The 18,338-nt window shown below is 41.5% G+C and overlaps 1 protein-coding gene across 1 annotated transcript in view; it reads left to right on the forward strand.

Moving 5' to 3' along the window:
• Nucleotides 1–11,747: 11,747 nt before the first annotated feature.
• LOC112256432 (WD repeat-containing protein 43) overlaps nucleotides 11,748–18,338 on the forward strand; it is a 51,101-nt gene continuing 44,510 nt past the window's right edge. The window contains exons 1-4 of the mRNA XM_024429698.2: nucleotides 11,748–11,997; nucleotides 13,186–13,320; nucleotides 14,315–14,436; nucleotides 15,071–15,191. Of these exons, the coding sequence (XP_024285466.1) occupies nucleotides 11,791–11,997; nucleotides 13,186–13,320; nucleotides 14,315–14,436; nucleotides 15,071–15,191 (585 nt within the window). The 5' untranslated portion in view covers nucleotides 11,748–11,790. The remainder of the gene's footprint in view (nucleotides 11,998–13,185; nucleotides 13,321–14,314; nucleotides 14,437–15,070; nucleotides 15,192–18,338) is intronic.

Genomic DNA, 18,338 nt, shown 5'->3' on the forward strand with positions numbered 1-18,338 from the left:
TTTGGGCATTGTTCGGTGGTCGACTTCACCGACCTTCTTCTTGCCATCACTGATCTATTTTTCATTTTCCATTGGTTTTGTCTTGTCTTCCTTCACACCTGGTTCGAATCCCATCAATTACATGTTGTGTATTTAACCCTCAGTTTCCCCTCATGTCCTTGTCGGATTTGATTGTGAATGATGTGATGGTGCGCGATGAGTTCTGTACCCACTTTTTTAAAATTATTTTGTCATTTTGGTTGGAGTTTTGTGAAGCACTGATTAAACAACTCCGTTTTTACCAAGTTTGATTCTCCTGCGCCTGACTTCCCTGCCACCAACACGCACCCATTACTACAATAGCATAATTGTTTACCCAAAATGCATGACAAATCACTGGATTAGGTTGCACATTTTGCACATAAAAATCTTTTGTATCACAACATGAAAAGATGATGAAGCAACTTATTTCTTCAATACCATCTCAGTAGTCTATTACACTTTTTGATAAAGCACTGTGAAATACTTTATAAGATGATAGGCCTACACGACCAAATCATGGCTGGTGCCAGTGATTTTTTTTTGTCTGGAGCCCTGCTACAAGGGGAATACCCTTCATATGGACAAGTTCTTATATTGTAGTGGACAAAGATGAGAAGAGTGTTTGTGTGACCAAATGCAGGCTACTGTGCAACTCACTATTCAGGTAGGATGGAATTTGGGAAGTTTAGGTCCAAAAATGTGTATTTCGTATTTATAATTTGTTTTATCCTTATTATTGTATTTCATTGTTATTATTGTAGGCCTATTTATTATTCTAAACCAGCTCTTTAAATATGCAAAAAGTGTTGTTTCATTCTGTTGAGACATTTGTTGGCAAAATTAAGTTAGATTTGTCTTTTTAATTGTGTGCTCCATATTTAGTTTAAGATGGGTTATAAGTAGGCCTGTTGTCAAAAAAATATCATCAACCTATTGCTATCATTGGTTGGGTAAGGTATTTTCCCTATAAACAATGGTTTGACTGACTTTTGATATTATCCTAATAAAGATGAAAACCTTTGAAGGTTTGGTGTGGTGTGGCTATTAGCCTATTATACTGCAGGCCTAAAACATTTCCTCATCTCAAGTCAGTTGAACTTGAGGTGAGGAAATGTTTTAGGCCTCCCAGAGTTACTCCTACAATCTAACAATATCATGCTTATCTTTCTAAAAAAATATTCAAATAGAAAATGTAAGAATTCATCCTTCTGTATGCCTATATAGCAGATGCAGCCTATCTGATAAGTTTAAAGAAATTAATATCGGTGGCATGCTGCCAGCATATCGCTCTCTCTCTTTTCTGGGGCTAGGCCTAAGCTTGTCTTCCTTGATCATTTTTAAAATGTATATAATACAGTGAACGCCTAAGACTATAGGCCTAGTGATGCAAATGCCCTGATGCTCAAAGCTGAACCTTGAGGTGGACAATTATTGTTTTAGGAAAGTAAAAAAATACATGTTTACTAAGTCGTTTCAATTAGATAATTGTTATATTGTCTAATTAGGCCTCATTTGTTATGCAGCTTGTCAGACCATGTAATGGTTGCTGCAACCATTCATTCACTGATTCCATCCATTAATATGATTCAGTTCTTTGATAGCCTAAAGCATGGCTGCTTTCCAATGTCAGAGCATGTACATGGGCGAGTGTGGAGCGAGGAGCAGAGCGTAATTTTGTTGATATTTAAAAATGTTGTCGGCCTTCTCTCTATTTTGTTTCCCTTATCACTATTCTTTTAATTGGGCCTTTTCTGTTGTAATTATTTAGCCTGCCCCACACACAGTAGCCTATATCTACTTGATATTCTACTTTCTAATATAAGGATATGTAGTTTTTATTTTGAAGGACTTCAAAGGCAGAAAAGGATGTTTTAGGTAGGCAATACATAGGCTACTGTCAAAAGTGTTTTTGTTTTTCTAGGATTTGAAACACTAATATAAATACATTTAATTAAGCTACAATATCATAAATGAATCAGAAATAATGTCAGTATCAGCTTCTTCTCATAAATAAAAGGCATTAAATATGCTCAAACTACAGCCGTGAATGTCATGCCCTGATCTGTTTCACCTGTTCATGTGATTGTCTCCACCCCCTCCAGGTGTCGCTTATTTTCCCCAGTGTATTTATCCCTGTGCCAGTTCGTCTTGTATGTTTAGTCAAATCAACCAGTGTGTTTTTCCCGTACTCCTTTTGCTAGTCCTCCCGGTTTTGACCCTTGCCTTTTTTTGGATTATGTACCCACCTGCCTGACCATTCTGCCTGCCTTGACCACGAGCCCATCTGCCACTCTGTACCTCCTGGACTGATCTGGTTTTGACCTTTTTGCCTGTCCACGACCATTCTCTTGCCTAACCCTTTGGGTTAATAAACATTGTAAGACTCCAACCATCTGCATCTGGGTCTCGCCTTGTGCCTTGATAGTGAATTGATTTGCGCACAGGAGACAGCCACAGCAAGCTTTACTTGTGCATTCAGTATAGGAAATGCGATCTACAAATTAAATATTATTATAATAAAGACAGAAGAATACACACGTAAATTATTAATTACATAAAGGAATATTAGTGGGAATATAGCCGTAATATAAACAAGAGTAAGGAGAAAGGAATATACAGTGCCTTCGGAAAGTATTCATACCCCTTCAATTATTCCACATTTTGTTGTGTTACAGCCTGAATTCAAAATGGATTAAATAGATTTTTTTTCTCATTAATCTACACAAATACCTAAATGACAGAGTCAAAACATGTTTTTAGAAATATTTGCTAATTTTGTGCCCCCTGACCAATCAGCCTGTTACCAACCCTTAGTAAACTTTTGGAAAAAATATAGTGTTTGACCAGATACAATGCTATTTTACAGTAAACAAATTGACAACAGACTTTCAGTACGCTCATAGGGAAGGACATTCAACAAGCACAGCACTTACACAAATTATTGGCTGGGAGAAATAGTTGATAACAAGGTTGTGGGTGCTGTTTTCTTAGACTTCAGTGAGGCTTTTGACATTATCAATGATATTCTGCTGCTGGAAGCTCGAGCTAGCACCCAGCACTTCGTGGAGGAAGACTTCGAGATGAAAGGCAGGCAACCAGGAGTTTCCGAATGGAAAGGAGTCAAAGGACTATGTTGAAGCGCTCCGCTTGCCCCTCCACTGCCTTTCCCCTCCATTGCAACTTTTTTCAAATCATCATTAAGAGTTTCATCATACAGCCTTAGAATGTATAAAATATCTAAACATATTGCCCAATGTTTGTATCACAACTAAAGTTGCATAAATAACTCTACATTAAGCATATAGAAGGACCTGTTTATTTGTTAACCGCTCAACACAGAATAGCCGCATGTGCGCACTCCCTCAGAAATCATTTGGTGAAAATATCCTTTCTATTTCATTTAGCTATGTTTAATTGTGTTCCTCATACTATAAAAATGTTTTAAATATATTTAACCTTAATTTAATTAGGCAAGTCAGTTAAGAATACATTCTTATTTACAATGACGGCCTACCCTGGCCAAACCCTAATGCAGATAACTCTGGACATATTGTGCGCAGCCCTATGGGACTCCCAATCACGGCCGGTTGTGATACAGCCCAGGATTGAACCAGGGTGTCTGTAGTGACGCTTCTAGCACTGAGATGCAGTGCCTTAGACAGTTGCACCATTCGGGACTGCTATGGAATTCTCAGCAAATCTTGTCTGCTAAATTAACTAGTGTAGCCCACAGCCATATGGCATAGCCAGATCAGGGCCTAACATAAGGACAACTCAGAGTAAGCTATTCTAGTGACATAGACTACATTTTCTTCATATCATGTTTCTTTAGACCTGTCTAAAATAACTAATGGATTTATGATGATGGTGTAGGCTATATTAAATGTATTTAGACGTTTTAATATTTAGATGTTCCAAAGGTCTGCATCAGTGACTTGTTAGCTATGCAGGGAAGCCAGGAAATGCTGAACCTGTTTATGTTAATTAATTGTAAATTACCAGCTGACAAAATGTTATGACTGCCATATTTGATTTATTTTACCTTTATTTAACTAGGCAAGTCAGTTAAGAACAAATTCTTATTTTCAATGGTGGCCTAGGAACAGTGGGTTAGCTGCCTGTTCAGGGGCAGAATGACAGATTTGTACCTTGTCAGCTCTGGGATTTGAATTTGCCAGCTCTGGGATTTGAACTTGCAACCTTGCAGTTGCTAGACCAACACTCTAACCACTAGGCTACCCTGCCACCCCACAGGGTAGCCCTAGCTTCTCCCATAACCTTTTGACGTTGTAGTGTTCCCAGAAAGCATGGATTGAGTCATTCTTAGTTTAACACTTAAGACATGACTCTGCTGTTGTTCTGTATAATTTGTTTATTTTGCCTCTTGTATAACACATTCAAAGTGATGTTTATTTGGATGGGTGAGGGAGAAATAACTTGTATTATTGGTTACCACCTGGATTATGGATGTCGCCATGACATTCCAATTAGCAAGCACAACGTCAAGCCGGTGTAAATGACCAGTGCAATGGGGTTGTATCAAAGTGCATCCCACAGGGTAGCAGTTGCTTCACCAGGCATCTAATTCATATGTCGCTGGTGGCAGTGCTTAATTTATAAATCGTGAGATGCCGCCGGTACAAACAGTGACCACAAGAGGGGGGTGACCTGGGGTGTTCTGAAATGCTTTAAATTTATATTCAAGTATTGCAGTCATATCATCGCATTTGCGTTGTGGCATAGAGCAGTAGAGGCGAGGCACTGACAGAAGTTGCACGGGCGTACATTTTTTGTAGCATAATATCTGGGAAGATGTTGGCCTTTTATTAACGCATTTTATGTAATTCTATGTAATTTAACATGACTGGAGACTTCGGCAGAATTTTTGTTCATACCACACAATGACCAAAATGGCAGGCTACTTTGAAACTGACAAATTGAGAATCTAAGATCAGTAAAAACGATATTGTCTTGAATCCATCACTAGCCTAGGCCGAGGTGTGTGGAGACATATTGTCAGCTAACAAAATGAGGAGGAAATTATAGTCCTAAAAATGCATTCCAATTTCACTGACTCACCCAATAATGCTCAGCTCACTCGTTGGTGATGGCCTATGCACTCGTGCAAAAAGCCTCTCTCTCTCTGTCACAACCTGATCTGTTTCACCTGTCTTTGTGATGGTCTCCACCCCCCTCCAGGTGTAGCTCAACATCCCCATTATCCCCTGTGTATTTACACCTGTGTTCTGTTTGTCTGTTGCCAGTTCATCTTGTTTGTCAAGCCAACCAGCATTTCTCTTTTCTCATCATCCTGGTTTTGGACCCTTGCCTGGTTTTTGACCCGTACCTCCTGGTTCTGGACCCACCAACCTGACCACTCTGCCTGCCCCTGAGCCTGCACCTTTGCCCCACCTCTGGACTACCGACCTCTGCCTGAACTGACCCTGAGTCTGCCCTGTTCCTTTGACCCTGTGGCTGAAATAAACATTGTTACTTCGACACAGTCTGCATCTGGGTCTTACCTTGATTCCTGATACTCTCGCTCTTTTGTAAAACAATATTTGGAAGTTGATCAAATATGTTGGTGGCCAACAGCATAGAGTCTACATAAATGATTCAGTGCAACGCTTTAGAGTTCAGGCTCATGTCTATCAGAGCAGAGCGGGGGTGAGATCACAAGTTAATCTCATTCTAGTTATGTGAGAAATACTGATGCGCTTCTCACACAGCCATCCCAAACATATACAGTTGAAGTCGTAAGTTTACATACACTTAGTTTGGAGTCATTAAAACTCATTTTTCCAACCACTCCACAAATTTCTTGTTCACAAACTAAAGTTTTGCCAAGTAGGTTAGGACATCTACTTTGTGCATGACATAAGTAATTTTTTCAACATTTGTTTACAGACAGATTATTTCACTAATAATTCCCAGTATCACAATTCCAATGGGTCAGAAGGTTACATACACTAAGTTGACTGTGCCTTTAAACACCTTGGAAAATTCCAGAAAATGATGTCATGGCTTAAGAAGCTTCTGATAGGCTAATTGACATCATTTGAGTCAATTGGAGGTGTACCTGTGGATGTATTTCAAGGCCTACCTTCAAACTCAGTGCCTCTTCGCTTGACATCATGGGGAAAAATAAATCAGCCAAGACCTCAGAAAAAAATGTAGACCTCTACAAGTCTGGTTCATCCTTGGGAGCAATTTCCAAATGCCTGAAGGTACCACATTCATCTGTACAAACAATTGTACGCAAGTATAAACACCATGGGACCACGCAGCCATTGTACCGCTCAGGAAGGAGACGCGTTCTGTCTCCTAGAGATGAACGTACTTTGGTGTGAAAAATGCAAATCTATCCCAGAATAACAGCAAAGGACTTTGTGAAGATGCTGGAGGAAACGGGTACAAAAGTATTTATACCCACAGTAAAACGAGTCCTATATCGACATAACCTGAAAGGCTGCTCAGCAAGGAAGAAGCCACTGCTCCAAAACCGCCATAAAAAAGCCAGACAATGGTTTGCAACTGCACATGGGGACAAAGATTGTACTTTTTGGTCAAATGTCCTCTGGTCTGATGAAACAAAAATATAACTGTTTGGCTATACTGACCATTGTTATGTTTGGAGGAAAATGGGAGGAGGTTTACAAGCCGAAGAACACCATCCCAACCGTGAAGCCCAGGGGTGGCAGCATTTTATTTTTTTTAAATTTATTTTACCTTTATTTAACCAGGTAGGCAAGTTGAGAACAAGTTCTCATTTACAATTGCGACCTGGCCAAGATAAAGCAAAGCAGTTTGACAGATACAACGACACAGAGTTACACATGGAGTAAAACAAACATACAGTATAAACAAGTCTATATACAATGTGAGCAAATGAGGTGAGAAGGGAGGTAAAGGCAAAAAAGGCCATGGTGGCAAAGTAAATACAATATAGCAAGTAAAACACTGGAATGGTAGTTTTGCAATGGAAGAATATGCAAAGTAGAAATAAAAATAATGGGGTGCAAAGGAGCAAAATAAATAAATAAATTAAAATTAAATACAGTTGGGAAAGAGGTAGTTGTTTGGGCTAAATTATAGGTGGGCTATGTACAGGTGCAGTAATCTGTGAGCTGCTCTGACAGTTGGTGCTTAAAGCTAGTGAGGGAGATAAGTGTTTCCAGTTTCAGAGATTTTTGTAGTTCGTTCCAGTCATTGGCAGCAGAGAACTGGAAGGAGAGGCGGCCAAAGAAAGAATTGGTTTTGGGGGTGACTAGAGAGATATACCTGCTGGAGCGTGTGCTACAGGTGGGAGATGCTATGGTGACCAGCGAGCTGAGATAAGGGGGGACTTTACCTAGCAGGGTCTTGTAGATGACATGGAGCCAGTGGGTTTGGCGACGAGTATGAAGCGAGGACCAGCCAACGAGAGCGTACAGGTCGCAATGGTGGGTAGTATATGGGGCTTTGGTGATAAAACGGATTGCACTGTGATAGACTGCATCCAATTTGTTGAGTAGGGTATTGGAGGCTATTTTGTAAATGACATCGCCAAAGTCGAGGACTGGTAGGATGGTCAGTTTTACAAGGGTATGTTTGGCAGCATGAGTGAAGGATGCTTTGTTGCGAAATAGGAAGCCAATTCTAGATTTAACTTTGGATTGGAGATGTTTGATATGGGTCTGGAAGGAGAGTTTACAGTCTAACCAGACACCTAAGTATTTGTAGTTGTCCACGTATTCTAAGTCAGAGCCGTCCAGAGTAGTGATGTTGGACAGGCTGGTAGGTGCAGGTAGCGATCGGTTGAAGAGCATGCATTTAGTTTTACTTGTATTTAAGAGCAATTGGAGGCCACGGAAGGAGAGTTGTATGGCATTGAAGCTTGCCTGGAGGGTTGTTAACACAGTGTCCAAAGAAGGGCCGGAAGTATACAGAATGGTGTCGTCTGCGTAGAGGTGGATCAGGGACTCACCAGCAGCAAGAGCAACCTCATTGATGTATACAGAGAAGAGAGTCGGTCCAAGAATTGAACCCTGTGGCACCCCCATAGAGACTGCCAGAGGTCCGGACAGCAGACCCTCCGATTTGACACACTGAACTCTATCAGAGAAGTAGTTGGTGAACCAGGCGAGGCAATTATTTGAGAAACCAAGGCTGTCGAGTCTGCCGATGAGGATGTGGTGATTGACAGAGTCGAAAGCCTTGGCCAGATCAATGAATACGGCTGCACAGTAATGTTTCTTATCGATGGCGGTTAAGATATCGTTCAGGACCTTGAGCGTGGCTGAGGTGCACCCATGACCAGCTCTGAAACCAGATTGCATAGCAGAGAAGGTATGGTGAGATTCGAAATGGTCGGTAGGTAGGCACGGTAGGATAGATATAGGTCTGTAGCAGTTTGGGTCAAGAGTGTCCCCCCCTTTGAAGAGGGGGATGACCGCAGCTGCTTTCCAATCTTTGGGAATCTCAGACGACACGAAACAGAGGTTGAACAGGCTAGTAACAGGGGTGGCAACAATTTCTGCAGATAATTTTAGAAAAAAAGGGTCCAGATTGTCTAGCCCGGCTGATTTGTAGGGGTCCAGATTTTGCAGCTCTTTCAGAACATCAGCTGAATGGATTTGGGAGAAGGAGAAATGGGGAAGGCTTGGGCGAGTTGCTGTTGGGGGTGCAGTGCTGTTGTCCGGGGTAGGAGTAGCCAGGTGGAAAGCATGGCCAGCCGTAGAAAAATGCTTATTGAAATTCTCAATTATGGTGGATTTATCATTGGTGACAGTGTTTCCTATCTTCAGTGCAGTGGGCAGCTGGGAGGAGGTGTTCTTATTCTCCATGGACTTTTCAGTGTCCCAGAACTTTTTTGAGTTAGTGTTGCAGGAAGCAAATTTCTGCTTGAAAAAGCTAGCCTTGGCTTTTCTAACTGCCTGTGTATAATGGTTTCTAGCTTCCCTGAACAGCTGCATATCACGGGGGCTGTTTGATGCTAATGCAGAACGCCATAGGATGTTTTTGTGTTGGTTAAGGGCAGTCAGGTCTGGGGAGAACCAAGGGCTATATCTGTTCCTGGTTCTAAATTTCTTGAATGGGGCATGTTTATTTAAGATGGTTAGGAAGGCATTTTTTTTAAATATCCAGGCATCCTCTACTGACGGGATGAGATCAATATCCTTCCAGGATACCCCGGCCAGGTCGATTAGAAAGGCCTGCTCGCAGAAGTGTTTCAGGGAGCGTTTTACAGTGATGAGTGGAGGTCGTTTGACCGCTGACCCATTACGGATGCAGGCAATGAGGCAGTGATCGCTGAGATCTTGGTTGAAGACAGCAGAGGTGTATTTAGAGGGGAAGTTGGTTAGGATGATATCTATGAGGGTGCCCGTGTTTAAGGCTTTGGGGAGGTACCTGGTAGGTTCATTGATAATTTGTGTGAGATTGAGGGCATCAAGTTTAGATTGTAGGATGGCTGGGGTGTTAAGCATGTTCCAGTTTAGGTCACCTAGCAGCACGAACTCTGAAGATAGATGGGGGGCAATCAGTTCACATATGGTGTCCAGAGCACAGCTGGGGGCAGAGGGTGGTCTATAGCAGGTGGCAACGGTGAGAGACTTGTTTTTAGAGAGGTGGATTTTTAAAAGTAGAAGTTCAAATTGTTTGGGTACAGACCTGGATAGTAGGACAGAACTCTGCAGGCTATCTTTTTGCATCATGTTGTGGGGATGCTTTGCTGCAGAAGGGACTGCTGCACTTCACAAAATAGATGGCATCATGAGGTAGTACAATTTTGTGGATATATTGAAGCAACATCTCAAGACATCAGTCAGAAAGTTAAAGCTTGGTTGCAAATGGGACTTCCAAATGGACAATGACCCCAAGCATACTTACAAAGTTGTAGCAAACTGGCTTAAGAACAGCAAAGTCAAGGTATTGGAGTGGCCATCACAAAGCCCTGAACTCAATCCTACAGAACATTTGTGGGCAGAACTGAAAAAGCGTGTGTGAGCAAGGAGGCCTACAAACCCAACTCAGTTACACCAGCTCTGTCAGGAGGAATGGGCCAAAATTCACCCAACTTTTTGTGGGAAGCTTGTGGAAGGCCACGCAAAATGTTTGACCCAAATTAAACAATTTAAAGGCAATGCTACCAAGTACTATTTGAGTGTTTGTAAACTTCTGACCCACTGGGAACGTGACAAAAGCTGAAATAAATAATTCTCCATTCTGAGACTTCACATTCTTACATTAAAGTGGTGATCCTAACTTACCTAAAACAGGGAATTTTTACTAGGATTAAATGTCAGAAATTGTGAAACTGAGTTTAACTGTATTTGGTTAAGGTGTATGTAACCTGTATGTGACCTTCCGACTTCAACTGTACTTGTGTTCCCACATGTACTTCCTGTATTAATTTGCTGTTTATTAAAATGAAAGTTTTGAAAACACTAATCTTTCTTTCACATTGAACACATATCTCAGCCTATTTTTCATCATTTAGATTCTAACCAAAGAGATAATTAATAGAAATGGCATAATCTGTGAACTGTCTGTCTTTTTTTTTTCTTCATTCGCAGTTTAGCCAAAACCACGCCCCGTTATTCAGAGGGTGGTTATACTTCGCTCCCATTGGCTAGCTAGCGTTGTCTCACTCAGGCATCAGCGCAGAGACAGTGGCCTTCCAAGGTAAGGATGGAAAGTGTAATTTAACAATTAGCTGCCGACCGGAATGCAGGTCTATTATTATCATGTTTGGGAACATTTGCCATTGGATTTATTTTCAGACTTAAAATAAGTTTTAAAAATGTTTCAGAACTCTGCTGAATTCCCTCAATTGAAGGACAGTTAACATAGGCTACTTAACTTAAAATACCGAGCTGGTAACGTTATCATTAGTAGTCAATTATCAGGTAAAAACATGTGCTTATTATTCATAATTTCCCAAATATTTATAAGCTGATCATTCAGTCGAATACACTATGCAACAGCCATTGAATCTGTCTTTAATCGTTAAGGTATGTGAATGGCTAGCTCTGTCCACGTCATTATGTTATTATATTTTGAAATACAAGGGCAAATTTGATTAATAATTGACTGACATTTCGCGCCACGTGGTATTCACTGCCAGACTTGGAGAGCGCTCAAAGCGTTGTACAACACCTCTCTGAATAACGGGACGTGATTTTGGCTGAACTGCGTTAGGAAAAGGGAATACGTGGGTGGATTTACGGAATTGTAAGTATTGTAAGTATATGTATGTCCCTTAAGGTCCTTATGTAATTGTAATGTGATATTGTACCCCCTAGCTCGATTGTCGATTGTTTAATCTATGTATGCTTGTATTCCCTCATGTGCTTTGTGTTGATTTGTTGTTAAGAAAAAAAAAGGGTGGACTTGCGGCTATTTGCGAGTGTACCCATAGAAGCAAAGCAGGAAGTAATATCGAAGAACCATAGAACTAAAAGCAGGAAGTACACCCATCAACCTGTAATGTGATTTGTTGAATGAACTCAATTGCCGTGACAAAAATACATTCCATTGCATGAGTCACATCAGTTAGCGTCCATTGAATTAACATTCTGCATTACCAGGCAGCCATTGAGAACGTACCCATGAGTTTAACAGTCAAATTGCCATGGTTAGTGGTTCCAATGTTCCAATTTCTATCATTTTAACCACGCCCCAATTATCTCACAGTAACCAATGAAACTGATGCGCCAACGCGCCTGCTCGGCGGATGATAACACGTGGTTCTTGGCAAGTAACGCAGACGCATGCATTGCTTCAATAATGGCGGACGGTGGATGCAATTCTTCGTTGCGTCTACCCTGCGTTTTCTCGCCAAAATCACGCCAATACCTAGCTTCATTTGCCCAAGATGGCAGACTCCGTATATGGAACACAGATAGTAAAATACTTCATCAAGAATACGTGCCTTCAGCCCACTTGAGTGCCACTTGTACCTGCATAGTTTGGGGACCATGCCGAATCGCCAAGGTATGTTTGGGCGATGCATAGCCATAGGCCTGGGTGAGCCTGCTAGGAGATCACTTTGTAATAACTTGATAAAATGTATTTATGAAACTATTTACTTTATTTGATGTATACTTGTGAAGTATCATCTTTAGTCGTTTACCATTATGTTGTGTGGACTGCGTAGCAAAGTACTTACCATGTTAGCTTCGTTAGCAACGTGCTAAAGTCCGTTACAGCAACTGTCCTGTAGGACGCACATGTTTTTCGCACGTGGTGGTCGCCCCAAAAATTTACCACAGGTCTCTTTTTGAAGGTGTCATGATTCTTACCAAAAAGGGACTTTTCAGTATAACAAATGTGTATATAGGGACCACCAGTAATAAGGAATTTATTTCAAATACGAACACGTTAAATGTAGCTAGCTATCTCGTTAGCGAACCGTAAAGGGTAACTACCTAGTTAGGTTAGCTCCTCTAGTTAGCTATTCACCGTATATGACGCAGATTCAGAATTCCAAATCCTCATTTTTACCACCTCAATGGTTTACTTTATAGAAGTTAACCGTAAACACAGAACAATACACGACTGACGTAATTATTTTAATAACGTTGAGTTTTACAAAATAAGTTTGACTCCACGTGTAAAACGGGCCTTGTAAATACATTTGATTGACAATTTCTTTAAGCACTGACAATTTACCCTAAGTATGCATGACAAAGTGCATTGTACCCCCAATCAGCATTCCACGGCCAATGTTCCTAGTCTTAAATTGTCACTATAAACTCTAAGAACAACCGGTAGGAAAACACCTTTTGGTTCGTTGTTCAACCTTTAAATCCAACTAATTATTTGGTGAGAAGTGTTCCTGGAACCGGAAAGAACCAAATAACCCATTGTAGTTCTAGGTAGGATACATTTTTACATCTAAAAGTGTAGCTAGATGCTAGCCAATTGTCTACATGTGACATTGTGGGATTTGTGACCATACCTCTTTGACAACAATATACTTTTGTGATTTATAGCAGATGCTTTTGATGATGTAGTCTAGTCTCATTATTTCGGATTCTTGTTAATTCAAGGTTTAAACTTCGACGCTATGGAAATTCAGACCACCCATAGACGAGGCCTTAGAAACAGAAAAGGAAAACTGAAGTCCTGTGTCAAAGTCAATAAAACGTGTTTGACTTAAACTGTATTATTTTACTTCAGGAGGGACCTCGGCGGAAGAAGAGGAAATCAGAGGCAGGGCATGTGGAGGATTTGGCGGATCTGTTGGCTCTGGGAACGGTGGCGGGCAGCATTATAATTTACAGCGCAGTGAAGGGGGCACTGCACTGCACACTGGTAAGGACTGGGATGTAGCATGACTTTCATTGCCAATTTGGGAAGTACCAGAAATCGTATTCAGTTCAATGTTGCTTGCTCAATGCAACTAAATAGTTGACTTTGTGGTTGAACATGGTACTTGAAAAATATGTATTAAAGAAGACTGCAGTGACAAGTCACGGGTTAAAGTTCTGTTACTGCGATGGATTTCTATGAAATGCATTTTGGAGAGGTTCCCTTAAAATCAGGGTCTGATTTAGACCTGGGACACCAGCTTTGTGCAATTCATTATTCGGTAGGACAGAAGCAGCAGGCTCCTGACCTTGTAGGTTAAGAGTTGAATACCCCTGAAATGGCCCATACATGGTCCAATATGTTTAAAATAAGTGAAACATTTTAATAGTTATTGGGCCCATTTCTGGGGGTGGGATTTATGTTTTTAGATGTTGTCCGCGTCCTTTTATTTGGAAACTTGAGTAATGTCTAAGTCACCAGAACTTAGCTTCTCAGTCCTTCAACATATCAATTATCCCAGGGAGGACCCCACATCTTCTAAGCAAGGGGACTGGAATTGGTCACACTCAGTTTAATACATGTACAAAATCAGAATTTCCCCTAAAATCATGATGGTCATGACTTTCTTACATGAATGGGGAGGTTAACTTGGCCCCAGACAATTGAGCTGAGATTGACTTAAAGAAATATTCCAAGCAAGAAAAGCCTAGTATTTGTCCATTGTTGACACAGTCCCTAATTGTTTAGCTTGTCAGCCCTTAACTTTTCAAGAGATACTACTTTGAAAATATGTCCCTGTATGATGTGTTCATTTAGTCATGGGATTTGTTTTGTAACTTCACAATTACTTTTTTGTCATCAACCTTGCATCTCAGGTAATATATAATTATTATTGAAATGTCTGATACTGTCCAAACTGTAAACCCTATGAATTTATTTGGTGTGAAATGTTCTCTCATATTATTAAAGCTCATATTTGACCTCTGCTCCTTCCCAGGATGGAGGTCACAATGGGGGAGTGAACTGTGTTGAGTGGCACCCCGAGGACGGCCTGCTCTACAGCGGCTCAGACGACTCCTACATCGTAGAGTGGGACCTGCAGACAAGCAAGACCCGCTGGTGGGTACCTTCCCTTTCTGTGTTTGTAGAAATCAGTCACTCAAAGTGGTCCAAATTCAGAAGGTATTTCTCTGCGATAGTCTATGGCTTAGCAGTAACACCTTTTTAGGAGTTGAAAGGGCTGTCCTCCACCACAGGTTTCCCTCGCTGTAGGAATCAGTTAGTTAATACCAGACTACATTCACAATCAAAGTGCATTTGAAATCTGTTATGGTGCGTAAACCTGATATTTCTAACTTGTGTAAATTTCGATATCCAGGAGAATAAGAAAAACATTGGTCTAGCCACTCAAAGGACATTAGACCTGGTTAGGTCAGGTGGAACTTGGTGTAGAGTATAGAACAGTGGGTAACAGACTGCTTACAAAGGCAAATGTCCCAGAGGAATCAAATCATCGGGAAGAATAGATAAGTTGTGCATCTGTATCAGTGCACATGGTGATTTAGAATTTCGGAAACCTTTGCCTTGGGTGGTGTAGCTGTAATTGCCGCCGCCCCCCAGCAAACCTGTCCCCTGCCCATTGACACCCCAATCCTATCTTTTCTCTCTCCCACTCTCGTCAATAAACAATATGGCGGAAGGAATGGTTTCTTTATTTTATGAAAGACCCATTAATTGTCACTTTCCTCAACAGTAAGTGGAAGGCGGACCGTGCGTCAGTGACCAGTCTGTGTGTGAGTCCTGATGGTAAACTGCTGCTCTCAGCGGGACAGACCATCAAGATGTGGGACCTCAAGACCAAGGAGGTGTACCGGGTAAGTTAGTGGGACCTGTCCAGCAGGGACATGGCCCTCATTCACATGAATTCATCATGATACTGTCCAGGGGAACTGACACCAAGGGTCCTATCCTCACCTTTTAGTTAATTTGCAGTGCATTTGGACAGTATTCAAACACCTAGACTTTATCCACTTTTTTTTTTTACATCCTTCAAAAATGGATAATTGTCTTTTTCCCTCCTGTTAATCTACATAATACCTCATAATGACAAAGGAATAATGGGGGTTAGACATTTTTGCAAATGTAAAAAAAATGTACATATTTTCAGACCCTTTACTCAGTACTTTGGCAGTGATTACAGCCTCAAGTCTGCTTGGGTATGACGACAAGCTTGGCACACCTGTATTTGGGGAGTTTCTTCCATTCTTCTCTGCAGACCCCCCCAAGCTCTGTCAGGTTGGATGGGGAGCGCTGCTGCACAGCTATTTCCAGGTCTTTCCAGAGATGTTCGATCGGGTTCAAGTCCAGGCTCTGGCAAGGCCACTCAAGGACTTTCATTGACAAGTCCTGAAGCCTCCTGCGTTGTCTATGCTGTGTTCTTAGGGTCGGTGTCCTGTTGGAAGGTGAACCTTCGCCCCTGTCTAAGGTCCTGAGTGCTACTGAGCAGGTTTTCATCAAGGATTTTTGTACTTTGCTCCGTTCATCTTTTTCTCGATCCTGACTAGTCTCCCAGTCTCTGCCGCTGAAAAACATCTCCACAGCATGATGCTGCCACCCATGCTTCACTGTAGGGAGGGTGCCAGGTTTCTTCCAGATGTGACTTTTTTGGCTTTCTGTCCAAAAAGTGCAATCTTGGTTTCATCAGACAAGAGCATTTTGTTTCATGGTGTGATAGTCCATTTGGTGTCTTTTGGCAAACTCCAAGTGGGCTGTCATGTTCCTTTTACTGAGGAGTGGCTTCCACTTGGCCACTCCATCATAAAGGCCTGATTGGTGGAGTGCCACAGATGGTTGTCCTTCTGGAAGGTTCTCCCATCTCCACAGAGGAACTCTGGACCCTCGGGTTCTTGGTCAGCTTTCTGACCGAGGCCCTTCTCCCCCGATTGCTCAGTTTGGCTGGGCGGCCAGCTCTATGAAGAGTCTTGGTGGTTCCAAACTTCTTCCGTGTAAGAATGATGGAGGCCACTGTGTTCTTGAGGACCTTCAATGCTGAAGAAAAAAAAATGGTGCCCTTGCCCAGATGTTTTGACACAATCCTGTCTCGGAGATGTACGGACAATTCCTTAACTTCTTGGATATAGGCGGCGCTCTTTTAATTTATGGATAAAAAACGTTCCCGTTTTAAACAAGATATTTTGTCATGAAAAGATGCTCAACTATGCATATAATTGACAGCTTTGGAAAGAAAACACTGACGTTTCCAAAACTGCAAAGATATTATCTGTGAGTGCCACAGAACTGATGCTACAGGCGAAACCAAGATGAAATTTCAAACAGGAAATGGCCTAGATTTTGAAGGCGCTGTGTTCCAATGTCTCCTTATATGGCTGTGAATGCGCCCTGAACGAGCCTACACTTTCTGCCGTTTTCCCAAGGTGTCTGCAGCATTGTGACGTATTTGTAGGCATATCATTGGAAGATTGGCCATAAGAGACTACATTTACCAGGTGTCCGCCTGGTGTCCTTTGTCGAAATTGGCGCGTAATCTTCAGCTGCAAGCATTCTTCCATGTGATTCAGAGGAGAGAGCAGACTTCCACGAACGAAATATCATCGAAGAGATATCTGAAAAACACCTTGAGGATTTATTCTAAACAACGTTGGCTATGTTTCAGTCGATATTATGGAGTTAATTTGGAAAAAAGTTCGGCGTTTTGATGACTGCATTTTCATTTTTTTTTTTGGGGGTAGCCAAACGTGATGAACAAAACGGAGTGATTTCTCATACACAAAGAATCTTTTTGGAAAAACTGAACATTTGCTATCTGAGTCTCCTCATTGAAAACATCCGAAGTTCTTCAAAGGTAAATTATTTTATTTGAATGCTTTTCTTGTTTTTGTGAAAATGTTGCCCGCTAAATGCTACGCTAGCTATCAATACTGTTACACAAATGCTTGTTTTGCTATGGTTGAAAAGCATATTTTGAAAATCTGAGATGAGTGTTAACAAAAGGCTAAGCTGGAGAGCTAGCATATTTATTTCATTTCATTTGCGATTTTCATGAATAGTTAACGTTGCGTTATGCTAATGAGCTTGAGGCTGTATTCACGATCCCGGATGGCTAGAATCAAGAGGTTAAACACCACGGCTTGGTTTTTGCTCTGACATGCACTGTCAACTGTGACAGATCAATGGAAGCAAGATGCACCCGAGTTCAATTTTGAGTTTCAGAGAAAATGGTCAGGATAGTTGTGTAAATAAGGTTGTTTGTGTATGAACTCGGCAAAAAAAGAAACCTCCTCACTGTCAACAGTTTGTTTTCAGCAAAAGTGTAAATATTCATATGAACACAAGATTCAACAACTGAGACAAACTGAACGAGTTCCATGTGTCCCCAAACAGAGGGGGTCAAAATCAAAATTAACAGTTCGTATCTGGTGTGGCCACCAGCTGCGTTAAGTACTGCAGTGCATCTCTTCCTCATTGACTGCACCAGATATACCAGTGTGAACTGTTACCCCACTCTTCCACCAAGGCAAGTTTCTGGGGGGAATGGCCCCAGCCCTCACCCTCCGATCCAACAGATCCCAGACCTGCTCAATGAGATCTGGGCTCTTCGCTGGCCATGGCAGAACACTGACCTTCCTGTCTTGCAGGAAATCACGAACGAGCAGTATGGCTGGTGGCATTGTCATGTCAGGATGAGCCTGCGGGAAGGGTACCTACCATATGAGGGAAGAGGATGTCTTCCCTGTAACACACAGCGTTGAGATTGCCTGCAATAACAACAAGCCCAGTCCGATGATGCTGTGACACACCTCTCCAGACCATGACGGACCTTAATAGTTACAGTACCCGTTCCAGGGTTTTTTCTTTATTTTTGTTGTTTACTACATTGTTTAATAATAGTGAAGATATCACAACCATGAAATAACACATGGGATCATTTAGTAAACAAAAAAGTGTAAAGCAAATCCAAATATATTTAATACCAGCTTCATGAGGTAGTCCTCAACCTGGAC

Source organism: Oncorhynchus tshawytscha, linkage group LG08 (genome assembly GCF_018296145.1).
Source record: "Oncorhynchus tshawytscha isolate Ot180627B linkage group LG08, Otsh_v2.0, whole genome shotgun sequence".
Taxonomy (NCBI): Eukaryota; Metazoa; Chordata; class Actinopteri; order Salmoniformes; family Salmonidae; genus Oncorhynchus; species Oncorhynchus tshawytscha.